Source organism: Hemiscyllium ocellatum, chromosome 28 (assembly GCF_020745735.1).
Source record: "Hemiscyllium ocellatum isolate sHemOce1 chromosome 28, sHemOce1.pat.X.cur, whole genome shotgun sequence".
Taxonomy (NCBI): domain Eukaryota; kingdom Metazoa; phylum Chordata; class Chondrichthyes; order Orectolobiformes; family Hemiscylliidae; genus Hemiscyllium; species Hemiscyllium ocellatum.
Genome location: NC_083428.1, coordinates 44,229,634 through 44,244,659, shown reverse-complemented (window position 1 = coordinate 44,244,659; position 15,026 = coordinate 44,229,634). Strand labels below are relative to the sequence as shown.

Here is a 15,026-nt window from a genome sequence, read left to right as displayed (position 1 = left end):
AAGGAAACCATTTTCTAACTGAAATCATGCAGATTTTCCACAGACTTACGATTTTCCACACTTACAAGCCACAGTTTATTTTTAAAAAGCATTTATTCCAGTTAGAACTAATTAGAGTACAACATTAAGGAAACAATAACAGCAAAATATCAAGTTAAAATATGGCAAAAATTACAATAAACAATGAATTGTGTATCTTGTAAAGAAAGTTATGATCAAAGTGGCAGCGAGAGAGGCACCCAGTTATAACCACCGCTCCCAATAAATGTAACCATGTAACCTGACGCAATAATTAGTTGTTATTTCAGTCTTGCCTCATTTGTACTGAGACTAATTGAATACTCCTGATAATCCAAAACTTCTGATTCCAACTTTGCAGATGGAAATTGCTGGCCTCAAGGTGTTGCTGATGTAACTAGGTGTAGGTAGCCTAGAATTGCTGGATATCAACTCCACCATGCAGTTCTGAATCCTAATACTTTGACCAACGGAATGTGCTGTCCTCTGGCTGTTAGTTGTTGCAGTACCTGCCTTAATATAGTCAAAAGAAATACCATTGAGGAAAAAAAAAAGCTCTGACTAAATTGGTCACATTTCTTTGAGATGATGCATTTACCAGTTCTGGAGAGTAAATTAATTTCTACTAGTTTGCAAACACAAGGTGAGCTCAGTTGCAAGCTCCTAGACTAGAAATTGGTTTGTGTCAGTTTTCTGCATACAGGTTACAAATCATGTTCCTAAAGAGGGCAGCAAGTCAGGCAGCATCAAAGGAGAATCGATGTTTTGGGATTCCTGAAGAAGGGCTCATGCCCGAAACGTCGAATCTCCTTCTCCTTTGATGCTGCCTGACCTGCTGCGCTTTTCCAGCAACACATTTTAAGCTCTGATCCCCAGTATCTGCAGTCCTTACTTTCTCCTACAAATCATGTTCCGCCCAAACTCTTAGAGACAGAGGACAGCAGCACACAGATTTGTCACTATGACATCACTTAGCTGATTCACTGGGCAGTGTGTGCAATCAGCAGATGGTGCAATTAACACCTTGTTCTCACACTCAATCTATCCCTCAAAAGGAGGCTGCATTAAATCACACAGGCTCACTGGGTGCTCCTGGTGCAATAAGGAAAATGGAACATCAGGGCAGAGTGACAAATCCAGTGTCTGTGTCTTCTGAAAAAATGATGGGGGCTGCCTGGGCCATGCTGAAAGCAGTTGGTGGAACACTCAGGAGAGTGTTCAATTGCCATTGCACCATCTCAGTGGTGCTATAGATCCAAATGTTGGACCCGTTGTCCCTTAGTCCCAATTTGTTTCAAGGCCAAGTGATATAGATTGCTATATGTGCATTTTGTGTACCTATCCAATTCAAATCAGAGTAGTCAATACTCAAGTGTCATTTGTGTCATTGTTTAAGAGCGATATGCATTGGGCTTTTTTTCAGATTAGCTTCCCTACAGTGTGGAAACAGGCCCTTCAGCCCAACTAGTCCACACTGATCCTCCGAAGAGTAACCCACCCAGACCCATTCCCCATATTTACCCCTGATTAATGCACTTAACTCTATGGGCAATTTAGCATTACCAATTCACCTAAACTGTACATCATACAAACAATCTCGATGAGTAAACAAACAACAAAACACTTTAGAAAAAGAAACTTCTGTACCTGTATTGCCAACATCGTCATAGATAATGCTGCAAATATAGATAGCACAAAGTGTTACTGAGAGAAAGGGATTAAATACGCTGCAATATAGTCATTATTCATTTGGAATAATAATTATTATTGGAGTGAAATTCAATGAACATTTAGAATCATACTGTCATATATCACAGAAACAGCTCTTCTGGCCCGACTCATCCAGGCTGACCAGATTTCCGAAACTGAACTTGTCCCATTTGCCTGCATTTGGCATATATCCTTTTAAATCTTTTCTATACATGTACTTGTCCAAATGGTTTTTAAATGTTATAATTGTACCCACTTCGACTGCTTCCTCTGGCAGCTCATTCCACACATGCACTATGAAAATGTTGCTCCTCACGTCTCTTTTAAATCTTTCCCCTCTCACCTTAAACTTATGCCCTCAACTTTGGACCCCTCTATCTCGGAAAAATATGTTGGCTATTCATCTTATTGTTATGGAGCTGAAGGCATGTAATGTACCTTTAAGAGTGAGAGATAATGCTGTTCTGAACTGAAAACTTATAAGCACCTGTGTATATGATTAGATGGCAGTCGCAGAGTGTACTGGAAAATTGTAAATATGTAATATTTGGCTGTGAAATGGATACCTGAGTTTTGGTTGCTATTTTGACATTAATTTGAATTTAACCAGTTTAAATTATGCCCCGCGATACTAAAACCCAGTAGAGTTTGAGTTTATTGTTTTGCCAACAACGAACCAATGAGTTGATCTGCTGTTGGGGTTAGAAGAATGGAAACATTTTGAAAACTGGTCAGAGAGCAACTGCCATTGAGAGAGAAAATCCTGAATAGGTGGTTCTCCTCTGTTTTCGGAAGTTCGTCTATGATGCAGTGTGTGGTGGCAACATATTCAAGAAGAACGGATACTCAAAAAATACAGTGCGCAGATTCCTCAAGAACAAACCACGACAAGCAGACCAAACACAGCCAGAAACCCTAACCACCTTACCATACATCAAAGAAATTTCAGAAATGACAGCCAGACTACTAAGACCCCTCAGAATCCTAGTAGCACACAAACCCACCAACACTCTCAAACAAAAACTAACAAACTTAAAAGACCCGTACAACCCATGGACAAAACCAACGTCATCTACAAAATTCCATGCAAGGACTGCCACAAACACTACGTAGGACAAACAGGAAGAAAGTTAGCCACCAGGATACACAAACACCAGCTAGCCACAAAAAGACACGACCCTCTCTCCCTCGTAGCCCTACACACGGATGAAAAAAAACACCATATTGACTGGGACAACACATCTATCCTGGGACAGGCTAAGCAAAGACATGCTAGAGAATTCCTAGAGGCCTGGCACTCCAACCACAACGCCATAAACAAACATATAGATCTAGATGCCATTTATCAACCCCTCAGTAAACAAACAGGAAATGACATCACCACAAACCCCAGGAACCCCATCCAGGAGAAAGATATAAATAGAAAGCAGGAGACAACAGCTTCGCTTCACTTAGAGGTCGCCACTGATGATGTTACCTAGCCAGGTAATGAAACGTCTGGATATCAAACCTACAGCTCAGCGAGCAAACCTACATCCTAAACCTCAACCTGAGCTACAAACCTTGATGTTATTTTCTTTTACTAGTGGAATTTGTGAGTTCTCACTCATACTTTAACAGATTACGAGGCAAGGCGAGCTTTTTTGAATGTTTGGTTTAATTAACAGAGGGGTTCGCCTCTGTGTCATAACATTATTAATGCCCCTAATGATGTTATAAACTTCTAATAAGGTCATTCCTCAGTCTCCGACACTCCAAGGAAACCAAAGTGTCTGTTTCCAGGCTGTATGGCTCTATGACTCTAAATGCTATCTCTCAGAATCCCTTCCAACAATTTACCCACCACTAATATTAGGCTCATCAGTCTTAGTTCCCTGGCTTTTCCTTGCAGTCTTTCTTAAACAATAGTACAACATTAGCTACGTTGCGTACCTTCTGGCATGTCACCCATGGCTGTTGTTGACACGAATATCTCTGTAATGGGCCATGCAGTCTCCTCCCTAGCTTCCCAGAATGTTCTGGGATACACCTGTTCAAGTCCCAGGGTTTTATCTATCTTTATGCATTTTAAGACCTCCAGCACTGCCTCTTCTGCAATGTGGACTCTTTTCAAGACATCACTGTTTACTTCTCCAATTTTCCTAGCTTCTGTTCTTTCTCCACAGTAAATACTGAGACAAAATTTTGTTTATTATCTCATCCACCTCCTGTGGTTCCACACACAGTCGAATTGAATTTTCAGGGGTCCTATTTTCACCCTAGTTACTCTTTTGCCCTTAAAGTACTTGTAGAATCTCTTAGGATTCTCTTTAACCTTTTTTGCCAAAGTTGTCTCATATCCACTTTTTGCCCTCTTGGTTTCCCTTTTAACTTGATCTCCTACTCTTCCTATACTCCTTCAGGAATTCACTTGATCCCAATTGTCTCTTCTTGACATATATAGTTAATGGTGAGGATTGGTAAATTGTAACAAACTTGTTAGCAGTACAGGATAGTTACATGTCATTAGGCTTGATCATTATTAATGAGATACTACTGTTACTAATTATGAACAATAATCAAGAAAGGCACAAACTCACTTGGACGGATCCTATAAAAAAACTAGTTGCAAGAGCAGGTCGAATAGTCACAGTCAGCATCGTAGAGGTCGAAAACGCAGAAAAATGCCAAATTTTTTACAGTTTCAGCACAACCTTCTTGTTCTTAAATTCTATGCCTCAGATATCTTTCTTGATCACTTTATCCACATGTCCTGCTAACTAAAGGGACCAGTATACATGGGCATCAATGTCGCTCTGATCCTTGGTGCTTCCCAGGGTCCTGCGGTTAATCATGTATTGCCTTCCCTTTTCTGTTTTTTTCTGACCAAGTGCATTACCTCATAATTATACAGAAAGATTGGGAATTCAGTCATGAGTAATTCCCCTCTTGGCTACTCAAAGCATGTTCACCAACTACAGTTTTTGTGTCAAAATCACAACCAGCTTCTCACATAGGGCATTAAAAGCCAATCATGTCCATACACTGAGCTTCTCTCAAATGGAATTACAGGTGTCCCCCATTATCTGAAAGCAGAACATTCCTACAAAACCTTTCGTAAGCCAAAATGAGGTAAAGTGAAGAAGCATTAATTTATATGGGAAAACTTTCGCCTTTCTTTGTAAAAACGAAAATCCTCTTTGAATTTCTTTTGGTTAGCGAGAACAGGTACTAATATAGATCTTTCGTAAAAGTGAAGTGGTGTAAAGCAAACTTTTGAAAAGCGGGGGATACCTGTACAACAAATGCTGCTATCCTCATTGCGACACTCTTCACTAATTTTGAAAGTTAATTCTTGCTTGGCTGCCTTTCTTCCTCACATGCTTTAGGTCACGTAGAAATTGAGCTATGTACACCCAGTCTACATCATAAGAAATAAGATCAAGACCAGGACATTGAGCCCGTTGTAAGATCATGGCTGATCTGATTGTGGCTTTAACTCCACTTGCCTGCCTGCCCCCATACTCCTTATCTCCCTTTTGAATAATAAATGTCAAACTCAATCTTGAGTAGATTCAATGATCCAGCCTCTACTGCCTCTGAAGAATTCCAGAAGCTAACAACCTTCACTGAAAGCATTGCTGTACAATCCCAGCTTTAGTGAGAGACTCCTTACTTTGAAACTGTTTTGCATCGTTCTAGATTCTTTCACTAGAGGAAACATCCCTCAGTATTTATCAACCCTCCTGAGAATCTTATATATTTCAATTAAAAATCACTTCTCATTCTTCTAAATGTCAATGCCTTTATCTCCAAACTGCTTAAAATTTCCTCATTAAACAATCCCTAGAAATTAGCCTAATTAACCTTCTTTGAACAGTTTCCCAGAATAGTATCTCCCCTTATAAGTAGACCAAACCGTACACATGATTTGGAGATACCGGTATTGGACTGGGGTGTACAAAGTTAAAAATCACACAACACCAAGTTATATCCGACAGGTTTATTGGAAGCACTAGTTTTCGGAGCGCTGCTCCTTGTGGTTGCAGGAGCAGCACTTCGAAAGCTAGTGCTTCCAAATAAACCTGTTAGACTATAACCTGGTGTAGTGTGATTCATTTGTAGCAAGACTTACCTACTTGTAATTGTTAATGTATTATCAAGCAAAGCAGTGTCCCTGGGAAGACCAGGGGTTAAGGTAGAAATCACAGGTGTCAATGCTTGCTCCTGTTTTGAGCCTTGTGTTCCTTGTAAGGCAAACCCATTCCGACCCTGAGCACAGCAGGCTCAGCCGTTGGCTCTGCCACCCCCAAAGCACAGTGCCCTGCCTCTGATGGGTGCACATTGACTTCTCCCACGCCCCCTCAAAGTCCACACCTGGATTATTGGGTCCTGCAACACTAGTGTAAATGTTTCTCCAGTCTGAAAAGCAATTATTCCCCACTACTTTCTTTCCTGTCGTAGAATCATATACTCACTGCAGAGAGAGGCCATTTAGCCCAATTGAGTCTGTACCGACCCTGTGAAGAACATCCCTCTCTATCGCCATAACCCTGCATTTACCAATGGCCAATCCACCTAACCTATGCATCACTGGGCACGAGGAGGCAATTTAGTATGGCCAATCCGTCTAACCTGCACATCTTTGGACTGTGGGAGGAAGCTGCAACATCCGGGAGAAATTCACACAGGTACATGGAGAACTCCATCCAGTTACCCAAGACTGGAAACAAACTTGGGTCCCTGGTGTTGTGAGTCAGCACCAGAATCACCTCGTCGTCTATGTTGTCATTTGCATTAATTCTGTCCGTGATTGTATCAAAAAATTAAATTGATTTAAACACTTAATGGTAAGGTCCTGGGGTGTGTTGCTGAACAAAGAGACCATGGAGTGCAGATTCATAGTTCCTTGAAAGTGGAGTCGCAGGAAGATAGAATAATGAAGAAGGCATTTGATATACTTGCCTTTATTGATCAGAGCATTGAGTATAGGAGCTGAGAGGTCATGTTGCGGCTGTACAGGACATTGGTTAGACCACTTTTGGAATATTGCATGCAATTCTGATTTCTTTTCTATTGGAAAGATATTGTGAAACTTGAAAGGGTTCAGAAAAGATTTACAAGGATGTTCCGAGGTTTGGAGGATTTGAGCTACAGGGAGAGGCTGAATAAGCTGGGGCTGTTTTACCTGGAGTGTCAGAGGCTGAGGGGTGACCTTATAGAGGTTTATAAAATCATGAGGGACATGGATAGGGTAAATAGACAAAGTCTTTTCCCTGAGGTCAGGGATTCCTGAACTAGAGTACATAGGTTTAGTTGAGAGGGGAAAGATGTAAAAGAGACCTAAGGAGCAACTTTTTCACACAGAGGGTGGTACGTGTATGGAATGAGCTGCCAGAGTGTGTGGTGGAGGCTGGTACAATTACAACATTTAAAAGGCAAATATATGGGTGTATGAATAGAAAAGGATTAGAGGGGTATGGGCCAAGTACTGACACATGAGACTAGATTAGATTGGGATATCTGGTCGACATGGACAATTGAACCGAAGTGTCTGTTTCCGTGCTGTACGTCTCTATGACTCTAAGATCTGCCATTGTTAAATCTATATTGACTCTCCTTATCTAATTCACATTTGTCCAATGATTAATCTTCATAAATCCTTGTGTGTTCTGGGATATAAAGCATTTCCTGCCCCATGGAGTGGGGAGAAGACACTCCTTTATTGACTCCCAGGTTCCCAGTGTTTAATGATAAGGAAATTACCGATAAACAGGTGGGTGAATCAAGGCATGAGCAATCATTAGCTGCTTCTGAAAATGACCTTGAGTAACCTCAGTAATTTCAGGATGAACTGGACCTCAATAACAAGGATTGTAACCTCCATTTGCAGTGAATTAAGTCTGTTCTTTACCAGCCATGCATGCAGGTTGCTGCTAGACAAGATGTATTTCCAACCAGGAAAACACAACAATGCAAAGGGTAAATTGTGAAAAATAGGGCGAGTGTTTGAAAGGTGAGCATTAAAGGGCCTGACTAGTTTTCCACATCATAATGACCTTTTCTCAAATAGTATGGGACTGAGGCCAGGTACAGATGAAGTCTTATCATCAAAATGTACAGTATTCACAGATTAAGGCTGAAACTGAAGAATTTAGATCATGATGGGCAAAAGCATCCCCTTCATTGAAGCATCTAGAATCCAGCAGGATAGCACTGATAAACTGGAAATGTACTATTTGGTTGTGAGCTTTGCCTGTGAAAGGCGCTACGGCAATGCAATTTTTAGATTAGATTAGATTAGACTTACAGTGTGGAAACAGGCCCTTCGGCCCAACAAGTCCACACCGACCCGCTGAAGCGCAACCCACCCATACCCCTACATTTACCCCTTACCTAACACTACGGGCAATTTAGCTTGGCCAATTCACCTGACCCGCACATCTTTGGACTGTGGGAGGAAACCGGAGCACCCGGAGGAAACCCACGCAGACACGGGGAGAACGTGCAAACTCCACACAGTCAGTCGCCTGAGTCGGGAAATGAACCCGGGTCTACAGGCGCTGTGAGGCAGCAGTGCTAACCACTGTGCCACCGTGCCGCCCAATTCATTCTTACACTCCTTAATACTTTTCAAACAGGACAGTGGTAATTTTTCTCGAGTTAATGGTTGAAATAACTTTTTAAAGAACTTGTCAAAAACAATTCAGCCCCAATTCTAACCCAGATGCAGAATCAAAGCTGGGGAAAGGAAGTTTGGGAAGGGAATGCGAGAGGCTAAGGAAAGAGAGTGGTGATGGAGTGGGGAAGGAAAAGGGGTGGGAGGAAGGGAAGAGTAGGGACAGGTAGGTGCGTGGGTGTGGGGGGATGTTGGGACAGGCCTTAAACACCCTGATCCCAGCAGTTTGAAGTCCAGGTAACAAAGCCAAAGACTTCATCTGGATATTCTGAAGCTGAACTGACACCATCATTGGGCAGGAGGAGACAGCGAAGTGAGAATTGGGCGCAAAGGGATTTCTAGTAGCAGAGAAACCTCCAGCCGACACCAAAGGAACAATCATTGACGTTCAGGTAAATCACAAGGAGAGGAATTGGGGAAGGATTTGTGTTTGGGAACTGGATGTGATGCCTATACTTCCTCATTATAGTGATTGTAACAAAGTTAGCTACCTGGATATTATAGAACTTGACTGCTCTGATTGGGGCTGTTAATCTGGGCCAATCAGGTAGATTTTTTAAAAAAGGGGAGTAGGTGGGAGGGACGGGCGGTTTGCTGGGTTGCCAGGGGTGTCTGTGATATCTGCACTGATTATTGTTTGGTTTATCAGACCAGCAGTATGTGATTGCGTTTACTGTTTCGCATTTTGATCTGATAAGGTGGGATTTGAGGTTCATCCTCTTTTCCCTGTGAACTGGTTGTATGGTGGGGTTTGGGGATTTGGTTTTGCTGCCCCTTTCCCTGTAAATTGTTGTTACTTGTAACCTGCTGTTCATTGTTTGTAATTTGTACTGGTTAATAAAATATAAAAACAAGGGGAGTGTGAGTGGTGGGCTCTAATACTAAGTGCTTATAATTATAAATTAGAACACCATCTGGGAGGCTGTGTAGTGAGTGCGGATGCATTGAGCTGCCTCCCGTTGGCAGATACATCACTAGTGGTAACCCCAGTGGAAGAGTGTGTAGTGATATTAAATTTTCTCGACACACTTTCAGTCACAGCTGACAATATCAGACTTTGGGGGCAGAAAGATTTAATCCTTTCAAACTGAAACATCTGGTGGTGATAGGGGAAATTAAAGGGCTGTCATAACTAGAAACCTTTTTTGGTCCAGGGGAGACCAGCTCATAGTAGATGACAGCATATTATTATGGGGATCAAGCGTGATTGACCTGAGCAAAGGTTTCTGCCAATTACTGAATGGCTGTATTTCTCCAGGGCCATCCAGGGATCTCTAAAATGAAGATCTTGGTGAGAGTATATGTTCGGTGTACAGGCCTGGATGCACAATCCAATGATGTCCAGGTTCGGTGAATTGGCCATGCTAAATTGCCCAGTGTTCAGGAATGTGTAGGTTAGGTGAGTTAGTCAGGGGTGAATGTGGGATAATGGGGAGGGAATGGATCCGGGTGGGTTACTTTTCAGAAGGTCAGTGTGGACTTGTGGGGCCAAAGGCTAAAGTTTCCACACTTCAGGAATTCTGTGATTGTATGCAGGTTCCTTTCATGGTTTCAATGTTCTTAGTCATTGTAGATGCCCACTGAAAGTGCTGGACGTGCTTAGGATCCATTCATCAAACACATGGATGACAGTATAAAAACTGCATCCACCTTTTTCAATACACAAGTGTTGGTCACAGATAACAGGCCTTCATTTTCCAGCAGGAAATTTGGGTATTTCCTAAAGTCGAATGGGATAAAGGACAGCTCCATACTACCTCCATCCAATGGCCTGGCAGAAAATGCAGTCTAAACTTTGAAGGCTGGCTTGAAGAAACAGCCTAAAGCCTCACTAGATATCAAGCTGTCACAGTTTGTATTTGATTGTAGGACCACCCTCATGCAACTACGGGGATAGCACCTGCTAATGGGAAGAAGACTCTGCACCAGGTTAAACCTGATCTTCCTGGACCAGGGAGGGAGGGTGAAACAGTATCAGGAATGCTAGTGTCAGGCACAAGTCTCCACTAAGTGATAGAGAGTTTGATACAGGGGACGAAATTTGATTTAAGTATCACAGAATGGTCCTGCAGGGGCAAGAGGCATGGTTGACGTGAGGTCAGGTGACGTTTAAAATTTGGGTAGGTACGATGGTTCTGAACAAGCATGTGGACCATATGAAAGCCGCGAAATTGCAAATGATTCTGGAGAAAAATGTGCCCTGTGCCTTGGAATGGTTGATGGTTCCTCATGATCAGTGATGGACATGATGGATGTAGCCACCTCTATGCCTTTACCACCAGGAGAACAGAGTAAAATTCGACTGGAGTGCTGCTGGTGCAAGAGGCGAGATCGAATATGTTACACACCACTGGCATTGGACACTGACTTGGAGGAATCTGACCTGGTGCTAAATGCCCCAAGAAGCTCTCCCAGGAAAAGGACCGGCCTATTTCCTCAGAATCTGAGAGGGAGGGATGTAATTGTAGTGAGGTCAGTCAGCTAGATCTCAAGGATGAGTTCTCAGATTGGGGCTGTTAATCTAGTCCAGTCAAGGAGCTCTGTGTGGTGATACTATACTTTAAAAGATGTATTTTGTCCCTTTTTTTATGAAGGGAGATTGAGACAGAGGAGATGAGTGGTTTGTTTCCAGTTAATAAAGTAAATAGTTTGTGAAGCCTTGGGTTTTGTTTTTTAAAGTTAGAACGACAGCAATCAGTCCTGATAATATCAGATTCCAATTGGATTGGTTAAAGGAGTTGTTCAGGAGGGCCTCTGTCACTTGCTTGGCAGACATTAATATTTAGGAACAGACAGGGATCTCCAGGGTCACGCACGTGGCCAACTTTAGCTCCTTAGTTTCCATTTCACGTATGGAGTTAAAGGTTATCCCCTCGATCTACAGCTAAGTTTCCACTAAGCCCACAATGAGTCATTATTTTATGACAGCAAGTGGAGATGAAGGGTGAATGTACTGAGAATACATTACAACATTGGGACCATTAATCATTGATTATCCATCTTCCGCCAACTTCTCTGCTTCATAACATCACCGGCTCAAACATCAACTCTGACCTGTTCCAGCATAGCCAGTACATCTCCTGAAATAGATTCTCATTCAAGCCCCACGTGATCACCTCTATTCTTATATACTATTTGATATTGTTTAGAAATTTTGAGTATTACTTTCCACTTCTCATTTGCCTGAGCTGCCATTCTTCTTGATGGCACTGCTGATTCTCTTGTGGTCAAATTCTGACAATTTTCAGCGTTACCATTTCTTTTACCATTTAACATCAGAACATGTCTGAAACCCCATCATTAAAATTCATACCCATCCCTTCACTGCCCGCAATCTCCTTGATGACCTTTGACCTCCAAACTACACAAAGCCCTGAGCTCTACAAACACTTGCAGCCTAATTCCACTTCCTACCAGTTCCAGCTCAATCAATCTCATCTTCTATCACTTCTCCCAACTTTTCTCCTCTTTTATTACTCTCTGTTTGGCCTCTTCCCCCTCACTTGAGATATATTGTCCTACAGCTGCAAATGTGTTGCTGGTCAAAGCACAGCAGGTTAGGCAGCATCTCAGGAATAGAGAATTCGACGTTTCGAGCATAAGCCCTTCATCAGGAATAAGAGGGAGAGAGCCAAGCAGGCTGAGATAAAAGGTAGGGAGGAGGGACTAGGGGGAGGGACGATGGAGGTGGGATAGGTGGAAGGAGGTAAGAGCTTCTGTGCAGAGGAGATGACCTGGGGGGTGCAGTGAGAGAGGGACTCACTGAAATCCTTGTAGAGGGAGGAAGAGAGCTTCTTCAAGGAAGGCAAGTTTGTTGACATTTTTAAACTGAACAGTGGTGCTGTTTTAGAATGCTTTGAATTTGGGGTGATCAACCTCTGCTGATGGAGATTGACATGAAGGTGATGCCTTATTGCTGAGGAGAGCCAGGAAGGTGCTGTGAATGTTTAAGTTGCAGTGAGGCGGCTGGTGGAGATGATGGGGTATGTGAATCCACTCCAATCAGTGAGAGGCCCAGAGGAAAGGAATTTATGATTTTTATCTACAATTCCTTCGAGCTTCCTGAATGAAACAATCCCAAAGGGAAGCACCATCTATATATGACAGGTGGGCAGGAGTCCAACAGTATCACTACCAGGAACACCATCACACAAACTGCTAAAGAGCTACAGCAGAAACTGAAACACCTGATCAGCGGATCCAGACACTCTATACAGTCAACACAGAAATTCTTGGACATCATCAGAAATATACACATAGACAAGGAAGAAACCATGGTCTCATTCGATGTAACGGCACTGTTCACCTCTATCGACAAAACCCTAGCCAGAGAAACAATAGCCAACCTGCTGGACATACAGAACAGATAACAAGACGGGGAACCTACCAACAAAGACTGCATACTCAAACTATTGGACCTGTGCCTCACAACGCACTTCACATTCAACAACCAAATATATGAACAAATCAACGGCACACCCATGGGCTCACCCATCTCTGGACTCATAGCAGAAGCAGTAATGCAAAGGTTAGAACAAACAGTCTTACCGCAAATTCAACCCAAACTCTGGGTCAGATACGTGGATGACACCTTTGTAATCATTTTAAAAACACAGAAATAGAGAACACACACCGGATCATCAACGCCACACTCACAGGAATCCGATTCACTAGCGAGGAAGAAAAGGACAACCAACTCCCATTCCTAGATGTGATGGTACAGAGAACACCGAACGGAGAATTCATCACAAAGGTATACAGGAAAGCCACACACACAGACCAAGTCCTGAACTATGAAAGCAACCACCCCAACACACACAAAAGAAGTTGCATCAATACACTATTCAAAAGGGCCACAACACACTGCAGCACACCAGAACTGCAAAAAGAGGAAGAAGAACACCTATACAATGTATTCACCAAAACGGATACCCCCGCAATTTCATCAACAGATGTCTAAGGGAAAGACAACGGAACGAGGACATACCGCAACCCAAAGGACTGGCCACACTACCATACATCAAGAGCATTTCTGAACTGACAGCCAGACTACTGCGACCACTCGGACTCATAACAGCACACAAACCAACAGCCACTCTCAGACAACAACTCACCAGAATGAAGGACCAGATACCCAGCATGAGCAAAACCAATGTAGTGTACAAAATCCCATGCAAGGACTGCACAAAACACTACATAGGACAAACAGGAAGACAGCTAACGATCCGCATCCATGAACACCAACTAGCCACGAAACGACACGACCAGCTATCCTTAGTAGCCACATACGCATATGACAAGCAACATGAGTTCAACTGGGATAAAACTACTATTATAGGACAAGCCAAACAGAGAACAGCCCGGGAATTCCTAGAGGCATGGCACTCATCCACAGATTCAATCAATAAGCACAACGACCTGGACCCAATATACCGGCCACTGCAGCAGACAGCAACTGACAACCAGAAGTGGCAGAGATAAACCACTATAAATGCCGGAGGAAAAATCACAGAAGCGCTTCACAGGAGGCTCCCAAGCACTGAGGATGTCACCTAGACAGGGGGCGAAACGTCTGCAACACAAATTCCCAGCTCAGCGAACAGAACCACAACAATGAGCATCCGAGTTACAAATCTTGTCACAAACTTTGAACATCTACAGGCAGGAGACCTTAGTGAGAATTCAGGCAGCAGCCAGGTCTGGCAAAAATTTAATATGGATATAGTGGGTGAGACTTCTTCCTGTGACTTTTAAAGAATGAAGAATCAGAATGCAGACACAATGATTCACAATCAATGGAATGAGTGAAGTAAGTACAGACCAAAGTGACGCTGCATAAATCGAGCAAATGGCAACAAAGGAATGTTGTGGAACTTCTGATCCTACTGAAGAAAACTACCATTGAGTAACTAGCATTCAGATGATACTTTGTCTCATTGGCTTTACATGGCTTCTCATTGTCATTTATGTTAGATATATTGATTAGGTTCAAGACAAGACTTTCATATTAAGTTAATGGATGTTCATTTTGCCAGTTTTATATTTTACTGCTCTCTTCGAGTCAGCCTTATGTGAGCAAAAACACAGGATTGACATGAACTGACTCGTCGATAGAGATCACAGGTTTGCGAGATGCCGTCACTGATGCTAGTACTGGCAAAGGCATTGCCATTGTATATCAAGGCAAGGCTGTCTTACTCTCTCTTGTTGGAGAAATATATTGCCTGACACTTGTGTGATGCATACATGTGTCATAGGGGAAGTGTTCAAGATGTGGCTGACAGAAACCTTGATATGAGCATGGATTCAGTCATTGTAGGTCAGTTTGTACCAATAGGAAGAGAATGCAGATCTAAATAAATATGTAGAGTGATCCCACACTCTGACAGGCAGTCGTGCTTGAACAATGCACTGCTTATAAGTTGGGCCTTTACTTACTGGAGTTTCTAAAAATTAGAGGCGATCTTATTGAAATATATAAGATTCTTAGGGGACTTGACAAGGTATATGTGGAGAGGATGTTTTCCCTCGTGGGAGAGTCTAGAGGGCATAATCTCAGAGCAAGAGGTTGCCCATTTTAACACAGAGATAGGGAGGAATTCTTTTCTCAGAATGTAGTGAATCTATGGAATTCTTTATG

The 15,026-nt window shown here is 42.6% G+C and overlaps 1 protein-coding gene across 1 annotated transcript in view; it reads right to left on the bottom strand.

The window, feature by feature from the left end:
* Window positions 1-254: 254 nt before the first annotated feature.
* The window catches only part of LOC132829242 (uncharacterized), a 29,798-nt gene continuing 15,026 nt past the window's right edge, over window positions 255-15,026 (bottom strand). Inside the window, exons 5-6 of the mRNA XM_060846613.1 lie at window positions 1,666-1,694; window positions 255-531 (exon numbers count right to left, since the gene is read on the bottom strand). Of these exons, the coding sequence (XP_060702596.1) occupies window positions 512-531; window positions 1,666-1,694 (49 nt within the window). The 3' untranslated portion in view covers window positions 255-511. The remainder of the gene's footprint in view (window positions 532-1,665; window positions 1,695-15,026) is intronic.